Below are 25,313 nucleotides of genomic sequence, written 5' to 3'. Positions count from 1 at the left end.
TATATATATTTTTTTCCAATTATTTATTTTTTTCAGTGGCGGGAATGGGCTTCCATACTCTTTAGATTCTTAAAATGTTTTGTATCACACAAAACTCAAATGTTCCTTCTAAGGAAACTTTAAAAATTTTATTTTAAAAGTTGTTTTGTAAACTCATAAAGTTTTGAAACCACTTGAGTAAATGTTCATTTTTTGGAGGGATAACCAGTCTACCCATTAAAAATATATATTTTACCCTAAAACAATGAAAGTTTTGTCATTAATTCATCTTTGACTAGATTCAATTGAATTACCCTGTTCTTTTCAATGATAATATTTTAAATAATGTTCAAACTGTTAACCATTGAATTCACTTCCATACAGTAGACTTATTTACCTTTTTATTTATTTATTTATTTGTTTGTTTGTTTATTTAAAAAAATGAAGAATGCCAGATATTTGGGTTTAAACATTCTTCAAAATTCTTAATTTGTGTTCAATTGAACAAAAATCTCAAGCTGGAACAAGGTTGAGTAAATGATAACAAATGCTTATTTTTGGGTAACCTGTCCCTTTAAGAATGCAAAGCGTGAGTTGCAAATCACTATTTTTCAAGCTGCTCGCTGACTCCATCTCGCGGTCACCCGAAAGAAGAGCAGAATGTCTGTCTACAACGAATCTGCCACCGTCGATCGGAAAATAGTGAAACAGCGGCGCGCCGGTAGGATTCAGCCGTCACAGTGAGAGACAGAGGACCATGACAGACCCCAAAACCAGCAAAGAGCAGAAGTATGATCGACAGCTCAGGTATGTATCTTCTGTGTGTTCGAAAACCACATAATCATCAAGTTCGCACGACCAGTTAATCTGCTTCAGCGGTAAAGTTTTCCTATTGCATTAACGCAAACGTACAGAGGCCCATCGGTCACTGCAAGAGCTTTAATCATCTCGTCAAATTCATCATTCTTTAATTTAAAACACAGCAACGACAGAATTAACCAGACTTCACGAATAGCCTATCAACTAAAGTAGCAGACCCGAAAACACTAGATTTATTTCTGATTTATTTATTTATATTTGTTTAGCTACATCAATATACTCATGATAGGAAGAGATACAACTATTTGAACACCTGGAATCTAAATTAATATCTAGTGTAAGTTAAATGCTTAGCTTTGCATATTACTAATCAAAAACTGAGTTTTGACATATTTACAATAGGAAATGTGCTAAATTTCTTCACTGAACACGTTCTTTACCTAATATTAAGATTTTGGGGCCAATCTATAATTTTGACCCATAGCTTACAATTATTACAATTTTTTTATTTATTTAATCAATTGCCAAATATACCTGTGCAACATAAAACATAAGGTTTTGTGGTCGAGGGTCACATTTATCTGCCGATTTAAAGCTATTTAGGCTGCCTTCCTCTGCCTCTCTGTATTTGTCAGATTAATAAAGTGGCTATTATTGAGGTAAAGTTTTATTGAGGTAAAGTAGGTACTTTGGTATGAAATCACAAGCAAGTATGACTTGAAAATAACACTAGCACAATTTATTAGACTGTGAACAATGTTGTTCTAATATAATTTCACTATTTAAAGTTTGTAAAGAATATGTGAAATTATATTATTAAGGAGAAAGTGTGAGTGTGAATATAAAACCAACTTTACCTCAATGTGGTTATCGACTGGTCATTGAGTGATTGAGATGTGTTTGTATCAGGTTGTGGGGAGATCATGGACAGGAAGCACTTGAAAACGCACATGTGTGTCTCATCAATGCCACTGCATCTGGCACTGAAATCCTCAAGAACCTTGTGCTGCCTGGTACTGTATTTATCTCACTGTACACCCCAAATCCTGGCACTGAGACTCGAGTCTTATTGGTTATTGTGCTAATGTTATACTGTATGTTCCCTTCTCCTTTTTAGGAATCGGAGCCTTTACCATTGTAGATGGGCACAAAGTGTCAGGGGAGGATGTTGGAAACAAGTAAATGTGTTGGCGTGATAATTGTTTTAAAGAAATATAATATGATATATGGATAAATATGCCTGATTGTGTTGTTTGATATTTTCTGCAGCTTTTTTCTCAGCAGCAGCAGTATTGGGAAGGTAAGTGTAGAGCCGTGTATCAATAAAAACTTTATTCAAACCTATTGTGGCATATTGTAAGTTATATTGTGCTTTTTTCTAGAACAGAGCACAGGCGGCTACTGAATTGCTCCAGGAACTCAACAGTGATGTTTCTGGAAACTTTGTGGAAGAGGTCAGTCTTCATGTCATTAAAACATATTATACATTTCTATCTGCAGAGTTTTCTATTTTAAGAATTACAATACAAACTCAGTTAAACAACGTTAACGAATAGGAATCAAAACGATGTATTTTGGATATTTTAACATTGTTGAGACTTATTAGGTGATTGTAGCGTAAAATAAAAATGCTTGTAGATTTAGGAAATGCACTGCCTTTGAAAAAAATAAGGTCTAAAAGATTATATGTATTATTTTTAGTGGCGCAAGAGTGTATGGGTGTTTCCCAGTGTTGGGTTGCAGCTGGAAGGGCATCCGCTGCGTAAAACATATGCTGGATAAGTTGGCGGTTCATTCCACTGTGGCGACCCCAGATTAATAAAGAGACTATGCCGAAAAGAAAATGAATGAATGAATTATTAGTGGTATTTTTAATTTACTTTTTTAAAGAAATTTATCATTTTGTTAAGCAAGAAAGCATAAAAAGGTGTCAATATAAACTAATATTACACCAAAACTGCAAAATAAAGCTGATGAATGCTGATAACTGATGAAATACTGCACACCAGTGAGGGAAATCCTAGACATTTACAGAGGGTGAGATCAAGGTGAGGTTGTTTCTTCATGCAAAATATATTTGTGGATTGAAATTATATTTAGCTGCTTATTTTAGAGGTTTAGTGAAGGGAGATCAATTTTTACCTGAAGGGCCAACGGTGTATACTAAATTATAGGACAACACAAGGGTTAAGAGCAAGGTTTGTTTTAAAAAGTATAAGTAATTTACTGATGAGACTTTGTTCCTGATTGTGAGTCACATTAATTCAGTTAATTGTTCCAGACTTTTGTGTGTGTGTTTTTAAATCTCTTCATTGAATTGATTTTTTTTCTTCTTATCAGAGTCCTGATAAGCTATTGGACAACGACTGTGAGTTTTTTCACAGGTTCAGTCTGGTAATTGCTGTCCAGCTTCCAGAAAGGTATTAAAACACAAACCTGAAATGGCTGTTTTTCATTTATTATTTTGCAGGTGTCTTTGAAATGCATTGGCAAACAGACAGATCGTCACCTTAGAATTATAAGGTTCTATCTGCGTTCTAAATGATTTTGAGGTATTGAGCTTCAAAGTTTTTGCATTCTATAGCAAAAAACATGTGTGTAACAGTTCTCTTTCATACATTAACATGACAGAGACCCTAAGGGTTCTCTAAATGTAAATTATCAAAGTTTTCTTACATTTGCAAATTGGAGTAAAAAAAGAAGAAGGTTGCTGGTTCGAGTCTTGGCTGGGTCAGGTGGCATTTCTTTGTGGAGTTTGCATGTTCTCCCGTGTTTGCGTGAGTTTGCTCCGGGTGCTCCAGTTTCCCCCACAAGTCCAAAGACATGCGGTAAAGGTGAATTGGGTATGCTAAAATTGGTCATAGTGTATGTGTGTAATTGAGTGCGTATGGGTGTTTCCCAGTGGGGGTTGCAACTGGAAAGGCATCCACTGCGTAAAACATATGCTGGATAAGTTGGCGGTTCATTCCGCTGTGGCGACCCAGATTAATAAAAGGACTAAGCCTAAAAAGAAAATGCACGAATCTCAATGTCAAGAAATGCTTCTCATCACATTTAAACACTTTTCAATTTTGTGTACTGTGGCATTACTTAATTGACTCTGATTTAATGTGATTGTGTCTTTCTGGTGTTTCCTGCTGTTAATGGAGCAGTCCAGCGAAATGACAAAGGAAAACTTATCCTGATTGGTTCTCGTGCGTGAATTAAAAATGCTGATTGGCGCACAGAAAGAACCTTATTGAGGCAAGCTAGAGTTCAACTTAGTAGATAAACCTTTTTTGTTTTTAAATAAAAAGTCTTAAAATGTAAACAACTTAAAAAAAAAACATCATATGATGTAAATAAGTTGTCATTTAATAAGAATATGTCAATAAATCAATTTTGACAAAAATGTCAGATAGAACCTTCTAATTTTAAGGTGACGAAATGTTAATGTAATTATAACCAAATAATTAACAAGTTGTAAATGTCAGTTTTTTCAGATCAGCTTATGTTCGTGTGTTTTATTTTAACAGCACATGTCTGAGGCTTGGTGCGGTGTTATGGGAGGCCGGAGTGCCATTTCTTGTATGTCGAACATATGGACTTATTGGTTACATGAGGCTGGTTGTGAAGGAGCACACAGGTAATTGCGTTTTAAAAGCCAAATTAGTTTTGAGAGAAAACGCGAGTAGCAGTAGAACAGGATGGTTGATTTGTGGGTGAGTGGGCTTGACAAACCACCTGTGGAACACTTGTTCATTTCTGACACTTGCGCCAGTTTGCATATTTGCACCAGGCACTTTCTTAAAATCACTCCATATCTCTAGGAAAAAACATTGCATCTCTGAGTGTGCTTCACACAGGTGAGTTGGCTTGACAAACCACCCGTAGAATCACTCTTCTCTCTATGTGCACTGGACACTTTACCTAAACTCCATCTTACAAGGACTCAGTAAGGATAACGTTTACCTGTGAATGCACAACAAATCATGTTGCGCTACTTGTTTTCTTCAAGCTTAAAATACCTCTATGCACAATATCCTGCACAATATAGTTCTGTCTTTATCTTAAAGTACTTGCTTAGTCTTAGGTTATGTGTATAGTTAAGTAGTTATGGTATATGAATAGTTAGTAGTGCAGCTCTGCACAAGACGTTTGGCCAGTGGAGAAATGGTCGTGCCCAACTGAGCCTGGTTTCTTTCTAGTTTTTTAATTCTTCACTTTCGCCAATTGGTGAAGTTTTTTCCTTGCCGCTGTCGCCACTGGCTTGCATGGTTCGGGATCTGTAGGGGCTGGGCATCGATGGATTTGCTCTTCAGTGTTTGGACTCTCAGTAGTGATTATTAAACCACACTGAACTGAACTGAACTTAAACATTAAAAACTGAACTACACTGTTCTAATTTACTATGATCTTTCATGTGAAATCTACATTGTAAAAGCGCTACACAAATAAAGGGGAATTTAATTAAATTGAATAGTATACTTTATCAGAAAGAAAGAAAGAATCAGAAAGAGCTTTATTGCCAGGTATGTTCACACATATGAGGAATTTGTTGTCGTGACAGCTTCTACAGTGCAACAGAATTACAGAGACAGGACAAAAAAATCTGATAATAAATATATTTTATAAACCGAAGTGAGTAGTAAATGCAAATATACAAATTGACAAGTGTGTGTACAGGTATATTACTATATACAATGTTATATGTGCAAATTGACATGTAAAGTATGTGAAATAAATAAGTGTATATGTGTATAAAAGTAGTGATGTTTGTTTCACAATACTATCATAAAGTGCTCTACATAATATAGTAATGTGTTGTATACAGTATAGTTAGATTACTGCTCCAGTATGTTAGTTATGTATAGGTTTAAAAGGGCTCTTATGTCCAGTGTTGTGGTTACATTTCATTCCACTCTGTCCACACATGTACTGAAATGACAATAAAGCTCAAATTGACTTGACTAGATTTATTTATTTTTTGCTCATGAAAGACTGACTAATGACGGTGGTCATTTGCCTAAACTAGTGTAATTATACTGTTTAGACAACCCACAAATCTTTTTTTTTTTTCCCTGACCGTAGTGGTGGAGTCTCATCCAGATAATGCTTTGGAGGATCTGAGACTAGACCAGCCATTCACAGAGCTCAAACACCATGTAGAGTCCTACGACTTGGACAGCATGGAGAAAAAGGTGAGATTAAGGTTGATATTAAAGTGTTAATTACTGGTGTCTTTTTTGATTGTGTGAATTAAATCAGTTGCAGTTCGGAATGCAATATATATTTTGCCCTGTTGTAGGATCACAGTCATACACCATGGATCATTGTGGTTGCCAGATATTTGGAAAAGTGGTACAGTGAGGTAATGACATACTCTTAAGACCTTTCTGATCATGAGATCTCCAGAATGTCAGACCTTCTCAAAGTGTGTGTTTTCTGATCCAGCACAACTCCCAGTTACCGAAGAATTATAAGGAGAAGGAAGCATTTAGGCAACTCCTCAGAGAAGGTAATATAATACATCACATCAGGAATTTGTCATTTTTCTGGCCTTTCCGTAATTTCTTTCGTTCCTCAGGAATCCTTAAGAATGAGAATGGAGGACTTGAAGATGAAGAGAACTTTGAGGAGGCGATCAAGAACGTGAACACTGCTCTGAACCCCACCAAGGTACTGGAGCCCATCACGTTTAAAGAACAATAATTATTATAGTTCTTTACATTTGATCTGTATTGAGACTTGTCCTGCCTTTATGCAGATCTCCAGTGGAACGCAGGACATTTTTAATGCTGAGCAGTGTGAAAACATTACCTCACAGGTTAGTGCGGATATGCAAAACTACTTTCAAGCACTATCTCCAACTGTTTATTGATATATTTCACATCTTAGCCACTCAAGACTGATTTATACTTCTGCGTCAAGCGCACGCGAATGCTACGGCGCAGCATGGCCGTCGCTGACGCGCACCTCTCCAAAAATGTATCGCGTACGCGTAGTGCAAGCTCTGTGATTGGACGACTTGGTAGCGCTGACGAGTGTGGGCGGAGGTGAGAGCCGCGCGAGCGTGATGCAGCGGGTGTTTACAAATGCGGAGTCCCATAAGGAGCTCCGGATGGAGACTTCTGTTTTGTGTTTACCATATGATTAAAGTTGTTGCACGTCCGCCGGTTCCCGCCTCAAAATAAGCGAATTTGAGCCACTTGTACATTAAGGAAGCGTTGAGAAAAAACTAAACGCCAGCGAAGGAACTCGACACAGAAACATAGACACTTACTTCCAGCTAGCGTTTCGGAAGTGTATTGCAGAGCAACAGAAACAGCGCGCAGAAGTATAAATGCAGGCCTACGTGCAAGGCTTACGTCGTAGGTCACGGCGATCACTTGACGCAGAAGTTTAAACCAGGATTTATATTGTACATTTGAATCAAATATATACAGGTTTCTAGGGCTGATCAATATACACTCACTGGCCAGTTTATTAGCTGCACCTTGCTAGCTCTGGGTTTGACCACAATTTGCCCTCAGAACTGCTAAGCTTCTTTATAGTAAACATTCAAAAAGTCACTCAAATCATTCTTGAATATTGACATGACAGCATCCCACAATTACTGCATATTTGTTGGCTGCACATCATGTAAGATGTTGCTTATCTTGCTTGTGTTCATTTTGATTTGACTAAGATGCCATTTAGTCTTAGTCATATTTTACTCTTCTGAATAGGGGAAAAACAAAAATAAATCAATTAATGTTAATTATTAACGGGCCAGTTTCATCTTTATTTGTTGACAAAAATGTTTCTTGTACATAAAGTCAGAATACATTAGTTTTTTTCACTCCAGTGGTTGTTGGAAACTGAAAAGTGCACTTTGTCTAATCATAGAGCTCGTCCTTCTGGGTGATGGCACATGGAGTTCGGGACTTTGTTCAAAATGAGGGGAACGGAAACCTCCCGGTGCGAGGAAGCATCCCAGACATGATCGCAGATTCAGACAAATTCATCAAGTTACAAAATGTGTATGTATTCAGCTTTTACATCACTTTTTGGGAATTCTCAGTAGTAAAAGGCTCAGCACATATAAGTACACCCCTCACAAACCTATCTTTTCAATTAATATTTTTAATAGGAAGCTTTACAATATTATATTTGTGCATACACATTATATTAGTCAGTATTGAAACCAAATCTGGAGCTTATCTAACTATAATTTATGATAACAGTGCAAAAACTAGTACACCCAAATATGTATGTTATAGAAAAATATTAAATTCAAATTTAAAGAAGAGGAAAAATCAAGAGAAGCAAAACAATTTGAAAATTTAGTTGAAATTTTGTACATTGTAATTTATTTTTTTTGCAGTATTTTGCTTGAATTTAATTGTATTATCTTTCGATTTCTAAATATGTAGTAGTAGTTCGGTAATTCATAGTAGTATAGTATAGTAGTTCGGTAATTCATATTATAAATCTGTTCAAATGCACCAATATAGGTATATTACCTATATTCACTGAGAAATGGATAAAAATATTAATGTTCAAAGTGGGGTGTACTCAATTATGCTTAGCACTGTGTATTTGTGTAATATTGTTTTAGTATGCCCCAAATTTTAGTATGTAAAATGTTTCAGCATACCAAAAAGGTTTTAGTATGATTTGTGTTTATGCAAGTGAGACAAGTGTGGTGTTAATCGACAAGAGAGGGCACCAATGACAGTCCATACACAATACTAATCAAGCAAAACAATTGTTTATTGCTGGTACACACAGCTGATATCAAGTATCACAATAATCATGAATTATACTCATGAACATCATTAATCGAAATACAACAAAACTGCATAACAGACTTATAATGTGAAATAAAGATGAGTAATAAGAATCGCATGAATAAAAAACAGATAATAAAACCTCAAGCAATTTGATATAAGTATATACAATCTCAGAGACGTTACCAGGGTTACCAGCAAGTTCTCTCAAGATATTACAATTCATTCAAAATTCTGCTGCACATGTGTTGACACATACATCGTCTCGGTCGCACTACACTCACATACTTCAACAGCTTCATTGGCTGCCCGTCAAGTCTCGTATTGATTTTAAAACATTGATTTTAACATATAAAGCGGTTCATGGTTCTGCTCCAGGTTACATTTGTGACCTGATATCCATTTCCTCTACCTCTCGCTGTCTACGCTCTGCCTCAAGTTCTACGCTGTTTCAGCCTAGCTGTTTTTTTATTGTATTTTTTATTGTTTAATGTGCTTTGTTGTTTTTACTTTCTTGTAAGCGCTTTGGGTTTTAGAAAAGCGCGTTATAAATAAAATATATTATTATTATTATTACTACATCATTTTCCTCTTCAAAGACTGGGGAGCCCATTGCACTCACATTGGAAAACTAACATGTGTGTCCGAGACTGCTGGGCGATGTGCACTTATCCCACGGCTGAGCTTCCAGTGTTGCAGCAAGAAACCCTCACCTTTATAATCAAAATTTGGATGCTGGCCAAAAGTCGGCCTATTAGATAAGAGAAGAGTGAGTTGATCAGGCCCACCTTCTCTCTCGGCTAGGTGCACATTATTTCTGATTGCAAAGCACAGTTTTGAGGTTTGTAGTGTCAGCATGGTTATCACAGAGTCAATATTCTACCTCCTGAAATTTGGAGAAAGTTAACCTTAAGGTCATGAGACCCTTCTCTGGTCATTTGGTCATGCTTGAGGGTCAATATTTTACTTCTTGAAATTTGGAGAAAGATGTAAAGTTAACTTTAAAGGGGTGGTCCACTATGATATCATATTTTAAACTTTAGTTGATGTGTAATGTAGCTGTGTGAACATAAACTCTGGTGCCTCTGAATGGAAGACACTCCGAGTTCAATGCAAAGGGAGACCTTGGCATTTACAAAGTTAGCTTAGCAAAGCCTACAATGAATGAATTTTGGAGACTACAAAAACATACTTCCGGGCCTGTGAGATCACAAACGTACTTTTACTGCGCACACACACTGCACAGCCAAGGGTCGTGGCCAGAGGCTTAGTAAAGTTACAGCAGAGAGAGAGCTAAAATCCAAATGCTATCATTTCCACAGAGCTTGTTCTGTTTCTGTATCTGGGCTTCCAAATGACACAGCACAAAGACAGAAGTGCTTACAGTTCAATATTAATTATGTTCCAGAGAATTATAAAATGCATAGCAAGCATGATTTGACAAAACACAGCTTCCAGAATCTCTCCCAGTTCAGTGCTGGATTCGGTAAAAATCTCCTCAATGAAGGAGCAGCAGAAGCTCTGGACTCTGAGGCCACAACCTGTGTTTTTATTTGTTAAAATTGATCTATTACATGAACAGTGTCTAGCGCTAATGGTATGCTGTAGCAAGGATGTAAACAACGAGAAATGCTGTTCGCCACCGCTAACGATTTAGCTACAAATTCATGTTTATCGGTCAAACTGCTGTAAACACACACACACACTTCACCAGCATGTGCATGTTTCTCTATGAGGTGCTTTTCCTGCGTTTTACATCTCAGATATTGAACTCGCAAAAGATATGTGGATGATTCATATTACTTACACATGCATATTCCGAATATATGTGAAAGACGTCATGTAACACATTGAGTTAAAAAATACAGGAGAGCTCGCCTAACTCGTGTAGCAGCAGAAAAATAAATCAAGGCTCACACAGGTAGCATCCCAGATCTTGTGCTTTATTCTTCTGTCAACAGTGGCACTGTATATTACAGAACAATAACTTAATCCGAGCATCTGTCCCGCGCACATGCATTTCTTGTGTTACATGCGTCTACAGACAGTTCACACGCACATACACACACACACACACACACACACACACACACACACATACACACATAGATGCACACAATGACAAATTACATTCTGGACCACCCCTTTAAGGCAGGGGAGGGCCTGGAGGGACGGTGTCCTGCATATTTTAGTTACAATCCCAATTAAGCACACCTGGTGGCCAAAGAATGTAAAACGACCAGCTATGTTTCAGATGACCTGATGTAATATGTGATCCACTGTATTTTACACCAGTTAAGTCTTAAATAAAATATTTAGGAAAAAGTTATTTGCACAGGCTGCGTCCGAAATTGCCTACTGCTGGAATAGGTACTACATTTACAGAAAAGTACATTCTATATAGCATGCATGTGAGTATAAGTTAAACTTGGATGTACTGCATCTGCCATTTGTCGTTGTCACGTGACCTATCCATGTCAGTTACATCGTTTCACTGGCATTCATGAGTTCTCTTGCAGGCATCATGGGATACCGGGGCATCAATTGAATGTGCAGAATCTCGTTGTAGTAGGCCATCTGAGTACTTCTCTACTACTGTTTTTCGAATACTGTGAATTCAAACATACTACTCGGCTCTCATACTGTTTTTAACATACTATATAGTACAAAAGTATACAATTTCGGATGCAGCCATATACTAATCTATTTAATTTTTTTTATTTAATTTTTTATGGCACTGTATGATTATTGTATAACATAACTGTGTCATAAATTTATTGGCTGAAATCTAATCAAATCGTAAATAAAGTGTGGAGGGGTGGTGGCTATATTATTATTAGAAAACTGGAAAGTGGCAAGGTTTCAATGGCAATGGCAGTCAATATGCTTGAGTAACTCAGCTGAGGATGTCGGACTCTATGGTTAAGCCGAGATTTGAACTGATTCCTGTACCAGTCAAGCAAAATGAGGCTTCAGTCGTCATCGAAATAATTCAAGCCTCTATACGTGGTTCACTGAAAGCTTTCAGGATTAATCAACACATGCTATGAAGCTTTGACACAGAGCTTAACATCACTAGCATTAATCAAGAATTATTGATTATGAGCAACAGCTGTTAATGGTCAGGTGGTTGCTGTATTGATAGAACATTACGTAATCAGACATGTAAATCTGACTTCAGTTAAAAACAGGCATTTGTTTGACATTTTCAATATCAGGTACAGAGACAAAGCCATGAAGGATGCAGCAGTTGTGTCCAAACATGTTGAAATGCTTCTACAATCAGTTGGAAAGGTATTTACTGCACATAATTGTCATACTGTTGTGTTATAATCTTTTTTTTTGCACGTTAAAATATTAATATGAACTCTGTTTATATTTCGAAGACTCCAGAAAGCATCTCTGAACAGGAAATCAAACTTTTTTGTGAGTATGTTCAAATATGTTTGATTGCGTTCTTGACCTTTGATAGTATCAAATTTTTTTGTTGCAATCAATTGCTGAAGCTTATTCACGTATACATGGTATTATTATGATATTGACCTTACAAGTACAAAAAATGCTACTTTAATAACAGGTTTAATAACAAAAATATATAGTTTATTGCTATTTTGTATATACATGTTGAAAGTAAACAAATGTTTTAAACTAAACTGCTATAATAGGGAAAATTTTACAATAAAGTATCTTTAGTAAATGTTAGATTATAGATTAAAATCAGCAGTGAGAAAAAAACAGGTATATTACATTTACTATGCTAATATTAGTTAAAATTACAACTGAAATGCATTAGTTCTTAGCTCCATTTAATACAATGAATCAGATTTTAACTATGATTTCGCCGCATTATTAGTCATTAAATAAGAAATTAGCATCACGTAAGATTAGGGCTGCACAATATATTGTTTCGGCATCGATATCGCAACGTGATCATTCACAATTGTCTCATCGTAGGATCTGCCATGTTGAATCTCTATTATAATTCTTCATTTGCATGTGTTTTTGAGGCCTGTGACTGTGTGAGGATTGTAAAAGCATTTAGGCAAAATAATTTGTACCATTTTTAACCCTAACCCGTTTGTGCCCAATTTTTTTTTTAATGGTTTCATGCATGTAGCCTTGTTAATAATTTCCTATACTAACATGTAACATGTAAATATGTTTTATGAACCCATCAATGTAAAATTTGAATACGAGGTGAACATTTAACATTCTAATAAAAAAAAAATACTGCTTTCAACAAATCAGTTCATATTCATAGACACGTTTATGTTTAAAATTTGTTTAAAACGCTCCCAAAAATTATCCATCATATAATTTCATGAATATGAAAACACAAAGAACTAATACATTTGTCTAAAAGTCATGAAACACACACTAGTTTCTCCAACAGACTACCGTGTGTTAAAAAGATAAATGAAAAAAAGGTTTAAGTGTTATTTCCAAGTGTGAAATGTAAATTTTACTCTGATGATTTTGCTGTGTAACAAAAAAGTCTATTTTATAGTAAAGATATCAGTTAAAGGCTTAAGTTATATTTAGATGGGGTATTATGAAGCAAAAATCATTAAAGACCAATAAACTTGATTTATAAACTTACTAACACATTATTATCTAATTCCCCATGATTTATATACTTATATATTTGTATTTGCCCACCTTCAAGTGTAGTTGCTGCTTGATCTTTTGACAGAGCATTCAAAAAACTATAGATCTCTTGTAAGATTTGTTTTATTTGGATGAATCTAGAGACCTTCATGATTATGTTGATATGTATTTGTATAGAAATGAAAATTGCCTTTATTTGGTAGGGTTTCCCTCCATTTTGCATCCTGGAATTAGTGGTAGGAAGCTGAAAGCCTCACATGACAGGAAGTAAATCAATACCTTTTTTTTCTTTCAAAATTTCAACTATGAATTTAAATGGGTTAATAATGATTTATTTAATTAAATTAATTATACAACGAAGACCTTGCAGTAATATTTTACATTTGACTATTCAATTACTATACCTGCATACTTGTAAGACTCCCCAGAAAACAATAAAAAAATGTTTATTTAATTTGTACCTTTTTTTATCGTATTCATCTATACTTATAGATTGTTTTATGCAGAAGCACTTACAGCATCATCCCAAATAATCAACTAAAATGATAAATTCATTCTAAACAGAATTATTGAAGTCATCTGGTGGAATTTGTATTTATATCGCAATATATATCTCAGAATAACAAAATATTGCAATGTTAGATTTTTCCAATATCATCAGCTCTAAGATTAATAAAAGCTTTTGTATTTTTTATTATAGAGACTTTAGTTAAATTAACTAATGTTACCTATTGGAGACTTGTAGTAAGAATAATAATATTAATTATTATTATTATTCTTTTTTTATTTATAAATGGCACCTTTCTGGACCCCTAAGGTCGCCTTAAAACAAGCATCAACAGACATACCAAAACAAATTAATAAAACAATTAATAAAAAATGAAACAATGCCAGACAAAATTTTAAATACATGATAAATAACATGGTAAAGGATAGTCATAGGAATCCTGCTTAAAAAGATAAGTCTTTAGAATAGTCAGTGAATTTTCAATCAGTATTTTAGCATGTAATAGAGCTGATTCGTGAAGCTAATTAACCAATTAAGGCACCAATCATTTAGCTCTGATATGAACAACACTGAAAATATGCTTTGAATAAGCTTAAAAAGCACTTAAAAACTTAAAAAAATATATATATATATATTCACTATATTTTGAAGTGCCCACGATAACAATATCATGATATCTTGAATTATTTAATACCTGGATATGTCTACTCATGATAGTCATGGTTTTATTACTAAAAGGAAAAAAAAATGCTTATATTTCCCGTTGTAATCAATGCTAACAGGTAGCTTTCTCCACATCCAGTATTATGAACTTTATTTTTTAATACCCGTGTTGTGTGGTGTTTTGTTGTCCCACAGGTAAGAATGCAGCTTTCCTCCGAGTGGTACGCTGCAGGTCTCTGGCTGAAGAGTACAATGCTGACACTTTCAATAAAGATGAAATCAGTACGTGTTCTTCGTGGCCTTGTGGTTTGTCTCAGTGTGTAAATGTTATGCTCACTGTTCAGGATTGTTTAGATGGATTTACTAACAGGGAATCTGATGGTTCATTGTTGTGTACATCCATGCTTGGGTGGTGTTGAAGCTGTTGTTTGTGTCTCCATAGCATCCTGTATGGACAGTCCGGACAGTGAGATGGTTCTGTACCTCATGCTCCGCTCAGTTGACCGCTTCTATCAGCAACACTCACGCTATCCAGGTCAGAAGAGTTATCAGAACAGCCACTTATTGGTCATTGCAGATCTTTTAAAGGGTTTGAAATAATTGTTTTTACAGCTGTTACTGTTTTTCTGTGTTTTCTTTTTTAAAACAAGCACATTTAACTCACCCCCTGACCACCCCTGAATATATATGAAAGTTATTTCATCCATTTTTGTGTCATTTCAAACCTGTATTTATTTTATAATTTTTTTTTTATATTTTTTGCAGAATATAAAAGAAATATATATATATATATATATATATATATATATATATATATATATATATATATATATATATGTATATATGTATATATGTATATATATATATGTATATATGTATATATATATATGTATATATGTATATGTATGTATGTATATATATATATATATATATATATATATATGTATGTATATATATATATATATATTTTATATTCTGCAAAAAATATAAAAAATAAAAAAATTAAATAAATACAGGTTTGAAATGACACAAATATATATATATATATATATATATATATGTATATAAAAGAAGAACTTTTAGCTAACATTAACAAATATAAATAAATTCTATAGTAAATGTGTTGTTCATTGTTTGTTCATATTAGTAAATACATTAACTTACATTAAAGGTGCAGTAGGTGATCTGCCTAAAAGCTATTCATTAACATAATATCTTTGAAACACAGTCCCTCCCCTGCCTCTTGAAATCATAAACGCGCACCGTAAGGATGACAGCAACCCACTAGATCATGTCATCCAACAGTTAGTAAACTTTACAGTACTTTATAATACTACAGTTACGAATGAAAAACTGTATTATATTTAGAACATTTTCAGTTGTGTAGCAAGCAAAACTTATCATAATGTGCAATATTTCATGCATGCAAGGATCACTGGTCTCACTCCCTCACATGCTTTGTCCTAAAGCAACTACTGTCTGCTTAGTGGTTGGCCGGCGGCATGCAGGAATTACACTTATTACTAAGCCATACTTACATGCTGTTTCAGACCGAATATTCAGAGTAGCACAGTAAACAATATAGGGAGCTCGTCAGAGGTTGTCGTTGTTCAAATATGAACCAATGTGATGTGAATATAAAACCAGCTTCAGCTCAGTAAAATTATCAACGCTGTAAAATGTCCCTTATGAAGCTGAAAATAGTCACATCAATCTTTCGCCGGAAGATTTCAGTGACTGAACAACACTTCTGTGCATTCATAACACAACACAATCTACATCAGCTTTGCGTGACTGAAATAGTTTTAAACAGAACATTACTTGTCTAAAGGAAATATTTCAGCCATGGTTTCATCCTTCCTCCAGAGTGCAAAAGTAACTGCAATATTGATTCAGGATTTTAAAAAGTTTTGATTTAGGATTTCTCACTCTCTCGTGTACAGGTGAACGTGGCGTGCATGTGCAAACGCCGGATCTGCATTACCAGGGGTGCACAGATGAACAAATCTACATTTGTTGACAGACAGTTTGAGCTATTTATCAGAATTATGGGAATTGTTGCCCCGACAATATTTAATTGGATGAACATTTTTTAGTTTTATGCCAGAATATAAAAATATACTCAGAATATAAAAATACAAATAAATACATTTAGATCATTTATTTTGATCATTATTAATGGACTGTGAAGAGACTTTCAACCAGCTCAACAAATAATGTTTCTGAAGACAATCAACTACTGCACCTTTAAAGAATGTTAGACGAAAAAAAAAACATTGGCCACACTTAACAATAAGGTTTCATTAGTTAATGTGAGTTATTGCATTTTTTACGTATGGTTTGATATTTACTAATGCATTATTAAAATCCAAATTCCTGTCTGTTAACATTAGTTAATGCACTGAGTTAACATGAACCACTGAAGAATTTTATTTCCATTAACTAATTGTATTGTTCATTGTTTGTTCATATTAGTAAATACATTAACTTGCATTAATGCAATCTTATTGTAAAGTGTGACCACAACATTTTTGCAGCTGCAATAAATGATCTGTAAATATATCAAAGTACCCATTTCGAAGAAAATAAAACATGGCTGTTGTTCGCAGAAGTTTGAGTAATGAATTAAGTCAAAATGAAGCTCTCTAGTGGCAGCACGGCAGCTCAGTGGTTAGCACTGTTGCCTCACGGCAAGAAGCTCGCTATTTCGAGTCCCGATTGGATCAGTTGGCATTTCAGTGTGGAATTTGCATGTTCTCCCTGTGTTCGCATGGGTTTCCCTCACAGTCCAAAGACATGCGCTATAGGTGAATTAAATAAACTAAATTGGCCGTAGTGAATGAGAGTGTATAGGTGTTTCCCAGTACTAGATTGCGGCTGGAAGGGCATAATGTATTGTGGAAGGGCATCCTCTGCGTAAAAACGTATGCCGGAATAGTTGGCAGTTCATTCCGTTGTGGCGACCTCTGAAATAAAGACTAAGCTGAAGGAAAATAAATGAATGAATGCAGCGGAAGCTACTTGCTCTCTAAAGCTACATTTTGTAAATGTAAACACAACAATGGCTTAAATTTTCATTTTAAGGGTAATTACTTTGATTCAGATGCAATATGCAATTAATTTACAGTTTAAAAATACATACTGCAACTGTTTATTGTTTGGTTGCAATTTTTGGAGCCTTTTTTATCTTCTGACAGCTCTTATACTGTAAATATATTTAAATTATTTATAATAATATGACACAAGGTTTCCCGAGTATCAGTTTCTTCCTGAGAATCAGTATATTCAAATGATTTCTGCAGGATCATGGGACACTTGACTGAAGAAATGTTGCAGGAAATGTTTCAGTTTTTTTGAGCATGAGACAGGCAGACTTAATATCTCCTCCATCAAAACGTTTATACAGTGCTGTGTATATGAACTGACACACTGATATTATAGGATATGACGTTTTTTTTTCCCAGGTGTCTACAATTATCAGGTGGAGGAAGACATTAACAAGCTGAAGCTGTGTGTAAACAGTCTCCTGCAGGAGTACAGTCTGAACGTCAATGTAAAAGATGACTACATCCATGAGTTGTAAGTTTAAGCTGACAGTTAAGCCTGTTTGGCCTAAATCTGTACTCGCCAAATATTTACACTAGAATTTGTTTTGTAATACTGATGATAAAGAGGCGCACATTCTGCTGCTCCTTCTGTTTATAGTCAAATAGCAAGTGTAAATGTTATTTTCATGTCTTCCAGCTGCCGATATGGAGCTGCTGAGCCACACACAGTCGCAGCTTTTCTGGGAGGTCAGTGTTCATGCTTATTCACTCACTCACTGTACTGTCACATCCTATACTATATTGAAATAATATTATAATGAGATACGATACCTATTAAGTATGACCTCTATCATTGGCTATCTTTATTACTAGAATTGTTAGTATAATTCCTTGTATCTCAAATAGTAGAGCATGTCACTAGCAAACACCAAAGGTGTGGGATCGATTCCCAAGGAAAGCAAGAACAAAAAAATAGCGTATCTTCTAAAGTGCTATGTTCTAGTAAATCTCCAGCACATGCTTTTTGAAGAAGAAGCATTCACTACACAGAGTCATGGTTCATGAAACACTGGTATTAGAATGGCAATAGTCGCAATACCCTGGCTCTCAAAATAACTTGATTCCTTGTGTTTTCGTACTTCAAATGATAGCTGTAGTTATGAGTAGGCATGGGACAATAACCGCTTTCAAGGTATACCTTGGTTTAGAAAAGTCAAGATTTTAAAACCGCCAACATTTCTGTAATACCGTTGGTAAGGTATGTGTAAGATTTTTATATTTACGTGTTTTTTTTGTTTTGTTTTGTTTGAACTCATTGTTACTGATTACCAGAGAGTCCCGCGGAAAAAGTGATTGACAGGTGGTAATTTGGGTGTAATTTATCTTTATTTATTTATGATTTGGTAATGGGTAAAACAAAGACCATGCAGGTCAGGTAGTTGAAAAGGTACACTACAAATAATTAATTCCTTATGAATTAATTAATTAATCATAAATAATTAATTCACCGCCACCTACGACGACAATGCCATCGTCCATCATGATGTTTCACATGAGACATTGTATGATGCCAAATTGGTCAACATCGCCTAGTTCAACTGCGATTTTCCTTAGACACACTCTGCAGCTTTCATTGTGACAAAGCAGATACTGATACATACTTAGGGACTGTACACTGCTTGTGGACAGAGTTGCACAGAGGGAAACATGGAATATTAGTCATATATTGCTGACAGTCTGGACAAGCCCTTAAACATCACAGAAGATATTTCTATATTTCACTTAGCGCATCAAGTCAAACACACAGCGTCTGGTTTTTGGACTAGATTTCACAGAACTGTGCTTCTCTGACAAGATGTGCATGACAATTGCAGCTTTGCTTAATCACATTTGCTGTTTTATTGCAATTAATCGCACATCTTTAATACATTGCAAGGCGCTTCTGGATAAAAGCACCTGCCAAGTGCATAAGTATTCATACAAAATAATAGTTTATGTAAGTGTAATAAATATAAATGATTGTATGCATTTTTAATAATCAGAAAGCACTTAACTATATTATTGTGGGGTGTAAATGCATCCGAGATGCTTTGATCTTGAGTGCATGTAGTATCAGATCAATGGAACCATATTCAGAGGTGCTCAGGGACAGCTCTGACATTATTCACTGAGATTGTAAATGCTAATGCGTTTCTTTATTTGTATTCAACCACTTAAGTACCGTGTGGTACTCAGTGAGGCTCTATAAACCATCATTATCTATCATTTATAGAGCGAGTTGAACATTTCCTGTCCTACTCTATTTATTTTCATCTGACCTTGATGTGATTTATGAGTTTCTGTGGCAAAAGCTTCTTTAAGGTTCATTTTAGATCAAGAACATTAACTAACACTAGCTATGTTAGCAGATCCACACACCGCCGTGGGGACAGATCCACACACCGCCGCTAGATGGCGCCACTAACTGTTTAGTGCTCTTATGTCCACAGAATAAACATTTCCCTGTTATTTAGTCCAGTGGTTCTCAAACTTTTAAGCCAGCAACCCCCAATGTAAGATCGTTAAGAACTCTAACCCCCCATTACCAAAGCATATACAAACAATAAAAATAACTTCTTTTAAGCTGTTCACAATATTTGAACTATACTTACTATACTTACTATATACTATGAACTATATACTTACTTCAGCGCTTTACATTTGTCGCTCCTGTCATCTGAAGGCAGAAGGCGTTGACTGAGTGATTGACAGCTGATTTTAACCAATCCATTTGCGTTCAGTTCTAAAGCAATGGGCCAATAAGACGAGCCTGAAGGCGGGCAAGTGTTATGGGCTTTGTTTACTGCAGCAAGTTGACATGACAACAGCTTTAAACTGTTTCTGAGCGCTGCGTTTCAAGTGTTAAGATGCATTCTGCCTGAATGTGTCCTAAATACTTTATAAATTCATCCTGATATTTTAGATGTTTCCTACTTTTGTCTGATGGGGTCTTGCTGTTATGCTTAGTCAAAGTAGATGGTTCCGGTTTTCACATCCAGATGCGTGCTGTATTGATAACTGAAGTGATTCGCTGCACAGTTATGATGTTCCATTCACTTTTTTAAATACTAATCAGTAATAACTTCTTTTTTTTTTAAATCTGAAAATATTAGCTTTCACTTGTAATACTGAAAAATATATATTATAATCACTGAAAATTACACAAATTTTAAATCACTCTCGCTACCCCTTGAAATTATTCTGCAACCCCTGCAGTCGTCGCGACCTCCAGTTTGAGAACCACTGATTTAGTCGACTCTTTATTCCATGTGATAAATAAACTACTATTCAGTCAACAATTCAAACTATTTTAAGACATTAAATCATTTAAAGTCCAGTTGAATTGAGTAGCCTAATATACTTTAACATTTCACCCTGAAAAAAAAATCATCATCTCTAAAAAGAGTTTACCACATTCACTTTCCCTTTCCTTCAGCATAGTCTCTGCTTTTTAATAGTTTTTATTAATCATAAAATATATTTTTATACATTAGTAATATCCTATCATCTAAACTTTCAGGTGATATATTTGAGGTGCCCGGCTGTAGCACGTAATAAATGACACAAGAACAGATGATTTGCAGAGGATAGTAACAAATGTGCATCCTGGCTTTATTTATAACGTACATAGAGCCAGTGACAGTTCTAGACCAGAGTAATTGCGAGGGCCGGGCAGGGGCCACTTGTGCTTTTAGGGGGCATGCATCACTAACTACTCAAACAATTATTCAGTCTTTTTTTTCATGCATCACTCTGCAGTCTTCATAAACAAGATAGTTAAACAACTTAACTCAAAATAATCTTCCATGTTCATTTATTTGACAAGTAACTTTGTATTTTAGTAGGATAAGATGTTTTTAACATTCCATGTACATCAAGGCACATTTTCGCACCTGTAAACTTTAACAGATACAATTGAAGTCAATTTTTGTTTGCCCTCCCATTAACTTAATAATCTATTCCAAATATTTTCACAGTATTTCCTATAAAACACAAATAATTCCTCTGGAGTCATAATATATCTTATTTTTTATAGTTTATTTCTTGAATAAAAGCAGTTTTTAATTTAAAAAAAGACTATTTTAAGCTCAGTATTATTAGCCTCCTTAAGAAATATTTACTGTATATTTTTGATCGTCTACTACACAATAAAGCAGTTATACAATAACTTGACTAATTATTCCAACTTTCCTAGTTAACTTAGTTAAGTCTTTAAATGACACTTTATTCTGGGCTAAAGGGACTTTAATCTGAGTACTAACTATCTTGCAAAATAACTAGTAAAATATTATGCACTGACTGGGAAAGATAACGTTGTTTTTAGAAATTAGTTAAACTATTATGTTTAAAACCTTGTAAGAAATCATGTATTGAAGACTCGTGCTTTATGTCACTACTGATATCAAAAATGAATGAAGGCAAAACTAAACGAGTTGAATATTACTTGATCGTGACTGAAAACTACATTTGATTAATGTGTTACATCTGTTCTGTACTTGTCGACTGTAAGTTCAAGACTGCATTTTCTAACGTAAAACTATGTGCGCTCAACGTCTGATCAATAATTGCCTTCCTATATTAAAAGTTTTAAAATCGCTATTGAAAACAAAAGTCTAATATAATCAACAGTGAACATTTTGATAGTGTTTTACAACATGAACATGACTGAAGTTGAATCTTTCTATTACCTGTGTCAATTCGGGGGTTAACTTCTGATGAACGTGGGAAACTGATGCACGCAGCACCGTCACTGACAGAGCGAGCGAGTGCCCGTGAGAGAGGCCTCAGTCATATCTCCGCAGTCTGCCACTGATGCCTGATCTCGCTTCTCCGTGACATTTTGACCCAAAAATACGCGCCAAATGTAGGGGGGGCAGATGGGGGGCCAAGCTTGTTGACACGGGTGCACTGTAGAAGTGTGCATAGCCTGCACGCATTTAAAACAATGTTATGAACAGCGGCTTCCTCATGCGCGCACATTATAGGACTACACAAAATCATTATACACAACAGCCTGGGTTAGGTCTACAATAACATCATGGAATGAAGTCCAGAATGAAGCAGTTACTGCTCCTTCTTGTGCACAATGATGAACACTGAAGGGGCAAACCATCAGGTCATCTGCTTTAATGAAGATGAACCTCACGATGACCACCCAACCAAACAAACAAGTGGCATTTAAAACGCTGGCACAGTACTTTAAAAAACAAGACATAAACATGCAGTTTTTGTAATATTTCTGGGGAATTTGCTATGGGTTCTTTTTTGGGCTCGATAATATGTAGCGCAACAAGCAGTTACAGCTCATTTTTTGCATCTTTTTGCCCTTTCGGTCAATTTCTCTTAGTGAATCCTAGTTTTTCCTAGTTTTCCTCTGAAGTAACATTCTGTATGGGGAAAATATAGTATTTGGGGACCAGTCTTCTGAGTTCCTATAACTATTTGGGGTCTAATACCCCAGCCGATCAGAAGTGTGTGTATTAGGCAGATCTATAATGAATTAATAACTATTAAACAATTATTAAAAACACTTAGCCTCCTTGATATTGTGGTATAATCTTCACCATAGTACTATTTTTGGAGTCCACGATTGGTTATTTGTGTTTCTTTTTAATACATTTCACAGATAAAAGTGTTATTATCAATTCTCAGTTTCATTTTAACACTTTTTGCACTGACTATCAGGAAAGTTAGAAAAATGAGTTGCTGCTCCAGCCACAATATTACAGCAATAGAAATTGTGGTTGTGTCTCTAATGATTCACCATAGAGTATGCACTCTATTTAGTGCGTTTTGGAGGTTATTTTGTCATTCATTATCAGAATCTGAAAGTTCTGCAATACCACTACAAAATAAATCTGTGACAGTTGTGAGTGTATGTCCAATATTGTCCAAAAAGTGTCCAATAGTCCACACATTAACTTTTGGAAATTTGAAATGTGGACACACTACTTGTACTAATTATGTATAAGAACAGCATGTAATAGTGCACAGTTACATGGACTGGGATACATCTAATTTCTGAAATAGGTTCTCCTGTAACATCTGCTATGGTTGCTTAAGACTAAAAGTGTTGTTTTGCAGTGAAGGAGTGTAAAATAAAGTAGCAAGGAAGCAGTGATTTACAATGATTTTATAAAAGCTGAAGGGATTGTAAGACACAACAAGGAGCTAGTTAGCCATTATAAGTTCACTGTAAATCATATATTGAATGGTTATTCGATATACACTCACCGGCCACTTTATTAGGTACACCGGTCCAACTGCTCATCAACACAGATTTCCAATCAGCCAATCACATGACCGCAACTCAATGCATTTAGGCATGTAGACATGGTCAAGACAATCTTCTGCAGTTCAAACTGAGCCTCAGAATGGGGAAGAAAGGTGATTTAAGTGACTTTGAATGTGGCATGGTTGTTGGTGCCAGATGGGCTGGTCTGAGTATTTCAGAAACTGCTGATCCACTGGGATTTTCACGCACAACCATCTCTAGGGTTTACAGAGAATGGTCTGAAAAAGAGAAAATATACTGTGAGTTTAGATAAAGAGTCAGGTGTATAAGAGAGAAGAGTATTTCCACAGGTGGTTTGTCATGCCCACTCACCTGAATGAAGCACTATATCATAGTTGTCCTATATTAAAAAAGCCTCTGATTACCTGTCAGTTATTTTATTTGATTCTATCCTTTCTTTGCTTATGTCTCTGTCTTCAAAATCTTAAACGTTTTGTTCTTTTCATTGTATTATTATTGTTGTTTAGCTTGTAAGTGATTATATATATATATATATATATATATATATATATATATATATATATATATATATATATATATATATATATATATATATATATATATATATATATATATATATATATATATATATATATATATATATAACTTACTCCATATCCTGAATTCATTCCTTTATGATCATGTCAGTTGTAATGAATCCCATTGTCTGTCTGTTGTTGCAGGATCAGCGGCTCAAGAGGCCATCAAAATCATCACGCACCAGTTTGTACCTTTCAACAACACGTTCCTCTATAACGCCATGTCACAGACCTCTGCGACTTTCCAGCTGTAAAACAATCATCTCCATCTGTTTCTCCATTCCTCTGTCAAAGTGTTGGCCTCGGATTGGCACTCGAGTTTATTTATACTTGCATTAGTTGATGGTGTTGCTTTTTAGACAAGACCCAAAACTGATGCTTAATACTGAATAAACAGTGCATCTCCAAAGCTTTTGTGTGTGATGTTTGTGCTCTTTTTTGTTTTACAGCAGACTGAATGGCTTGTTATAAAAACCTTTTTCAGTATTTTGCAAATACTGTATAAATATAAGTATCAAAACAATTATTATCTTTATTTATTTTATTTTTACATTAAAATATGTTAAGTTTGTCTTCATTTGTAGAGAACACAAAACCAACGTCTAATTATAGAAGGGTTTGGTCGAACAGCCCTCATTTTCAATCACATTGAAAAAATAATAATAATAAAAAACATTTAATATTTTGATCAATTGTCAATTTCTTACAGTGAAATTTACATTATTTGTGTGAAAATTTAAATTACATTATTTGTAAATTCATATTTATACTTAATTAAATATTATGGGTAATTACGGGGAAAACGTTTATTTTCTATCTTACAAATATAATTAATGTACATAAAATATTGGTAAATCTAAAGAAACTAATAATTGTATATATTAAATAATTAAAGGGATAGTTTTCACCCAAAAATGAAAATTGACTCACTATTTACCCCCCCCCCCCCTTTACTCACCGTCAAAGGGTGGCAAAACTCTTTCTATTGTCTAACGAAAATTCAACAGTCTGTCATTGAGCACAGAGCAAAGACGGTTGATGTCCATCCACAAGATGGTGACTGAG

At 34.9% G+C, this 25,313-nt stretch overlaps 1 protein-coding gene across 1 annotated transcript; it reads left to right on the top strand.

The window, feature by feature from the left end:
- The first annotated feature begins 670 nt into the window (after positions 1-670).
- Positions 671-24,657, top strand: nae1 (nedd8 activating enzyme E1 subunit 1). The gene is made up of 20 exons (XM_056462900.1): positions 671-786; positions 1,708-1,811; positions 1,916-1,976; positions 2,068-2,098; positions 2,181-2,252; positions 3,139-3,218; positions 4,314-4,423; positions 5,869-5,978; positions 6,086-6,148; positions 6,232-6,295; positions 6,365-6,456; positions 6,545-6,604; positions 7,666-7,799; positions 11,768-11,843; positions 11,936-11,975; positions 14,524-14,610; positions 14,771-14,863; positions 17,793-17,907; positions 18,073-18,122; positions 24,393-24,657. Exons 1-20 carry the CDS (start codon positions 737-739, stop codon positions 24,500-24,502), a joined length of 1,602 nt encoding a protein of 533 aa, XP_056318875.1. The 5' UTR covers positions 671-736; the 3' UTR covers positions 24,503-24,657.
- Positions 24,658-25,313: the final 656 nt, after the last annotated feature.

Source organism: Danio aesculapii, chromosome 7 (genome assembly GCF_903798145.1).
Source record: "Danio aesculapii chromosome 7, fDanAes4.1, whole genome shotgun sequence".
Lineage (NCBI taxonomy): Eukaryota > Metazoa > Chordata > Actinopteri > Cypriniformes > Danionidae > Danio > Danio aesculapii.
The sequence above is the reverse complement of the archived record's forward strand: the minus strand, read 5'-3'. Positions and strand labels throughout refer to the sequence as shown.

What these genes read in the sequence shown, in the direction of transcription:
- nae1 (XM_056462900.1), top strand. Translation starts at nt 737, where the DNA reads ATGACAGACCCCAAAACCAGCAAAGAGCAGAAGTATGATCGACAGCTC. An exon ending in TGGACAGCATGGAGAAAAAG is followed by an intron (nt 5,979 to 6,085) that starts GTGAGATTAAGG and finishes GCCCTGTTGTAG; the next exon opens with GATCACAGTCATACACCATG. An exon ending in TTTCAATAAAGATGAAATCA is followed by an intron (nt 14,611 to 14,770) that starts GTACGTGTTCTT and finishes GTGTCTCCATAG; the next exon opens with CATCCTGTATGGACAGTCCG.